Source organism: Penaeus monodon, chromosome 31 (genome assembly GCF_015228065.2).
Source record: "Penaeus monodon isolate SGIC_2016 chromosome 31, NSTDA_Pmon_1, whole genome shotgun sequence".
Lineage (NCBI taxonomy): Eukaryota > Metazoa > Arthropoda > Malacostraca > Decapoda > Penaeidae > Penaeus > Penaeus monodon.
This window is the reverse complement of record NC_051416.1, coordinates 19,314,077-19,315,523: the sequence shown is the minus strand read 5'-3', so window position 1 is coordinate 19,315,523 and position 1,447 is coordinate 19,314,077. Positions and strand designations below refer to the sequence as shown.

The following is a 1,447-nucleotide window of genomic DNA, read 5'->3' as shown; positions in this document are numbered from 1 at the left end:
TTATGCTTCACTTTTCATTATCTTGGGTTCTCTCTGTATGATTTTTTTAGCGAAATCGACTAAATATCGTGCAGCATGATTGTCACCAGGATTGTTACGACGTCCGTCCTCACAGCAAATGTCTTTCCCTCGGCAGGTCGTGATCGGCGCCCTCCTCGGAGTGGCCCTCGCCATGCCCCAGCGAGGTCTGGGCCCCGACAATACCTTCACCAAGATTCTCTCATTCGAGTCCTACCAGGACGGCAACCAGTTCGGTCACCAACTCCTTCAGGAAGACGGCACAGCGTCCGGCCAGAAGTTCGGTCAGGACGGCCTCCTTTACGGCTTCTACTCCTACGTGCAGGACGACGGCAACCCCGTGAAGGTCCTGTGGAGAGCCGGTAAGGGCGTCGGCTACGAGGTCCTCGGCGTCGAGGGCATCAGTCAGGACGGCCTTGGCAACCTCAGGGCCCACACCCCGACCGGCCCCCAGACGCCCGCTGCCCCGCGACCCGCTGCCCCGCGACCCGCTGCCCCAAGAGCTGCCCCGAGGCCCGTTGCTCCTCCTCCCAGGCCCGTTGTCCCTGCCCCCCCTCCTCCTCCTCCCCAGCCCGCCTTCCGCCCCCAGCCCGCCCGCGCCGCCCCCGCCCACTTCGTCCCAACCGCCGCCCCCGCCCTGTTCCAGGAGCCGACCCCCGCCCCCCACCGCTTCGACTACCCCGCCACCCTCAACCTGGAGAGAACGGCGCACGGCTTCGTCTCCTCCTTGACGGCTCAGTAAAGCTGTTGGCAGCCTGTGTGTAAATGTGTGTATATTCCAGTCTTTTTATAAAGTATTTGCATTTGATTCCGAATGTTCCAATAATAATAATAAAAAGGATTTTGTATATTGTTGTTTCATAAACAATGGAATGATGAAGGCATTGATTAGCCTACGCCTACACAGACTGACCGTAACACTTCACCTTTTACAAAACTGACGGCCCGTTTTTTCTCATGACCGGATTGTAACGGGGAACACAAGTGAAATTGACCAACACCCAAGTAACGGCACCTTCATAAAAAAACATGAATCGATTATCTCAGGGTTGCCGAGACACATAAAAAAACTGGTACGATTAACGCTGTCGTGCTTAGGAACTCACTCATGTGCATTTAATATTCACGCATTTACCAGGGAGGAAATAAGACGAAGAAGAAAAGGTATATAAAGATTGATAAATTGAAACGCAGTGAATATGAGAAATGAACATCGAACGTTAAAACTAAGTTTCATCACTCAACCATCCAGTAACACCCAACATTAAACAGATTCCAACCATGAACTACCAAACAGACACTTAAACCAGAAAATACAACCACGCGAGGAGACAAGAATAACCAGGAACTCTAAACAACCATCACAAGAACCAATATCCTCATGCTCTTCCATCGAAAACTCCTCCCCCCCCCCCTGTAACGAAAACTA

The 1,447-nt window shown here is 52.3% G+C and overlaps 1 protein-coding gene across 1 annotated transcript in view; it reads left to right on the top strand.

Annotated features, from left to right (window-relative positions):
• The window catches only part of LOC119592848 (skin secretory protein xP2-like), a 1,091-nt gene extending 225 nt beyond the window's left edge, over nt 1-866 (top strand). Inside the window, exon 2 of the mRNA XM_037941748.1 lies at nt 137-866. Within this exon, the coding sequence (XP_037797676.1) occupies nt 137-760 (624 nt within the window). The 3' untranslated portion in view covers nt 761-866. The remainder of the gene's footprint in view (nt 1-136) is intronic.
• Nucleotides 867-1,447: the final 581 nt, after the last annotated feature.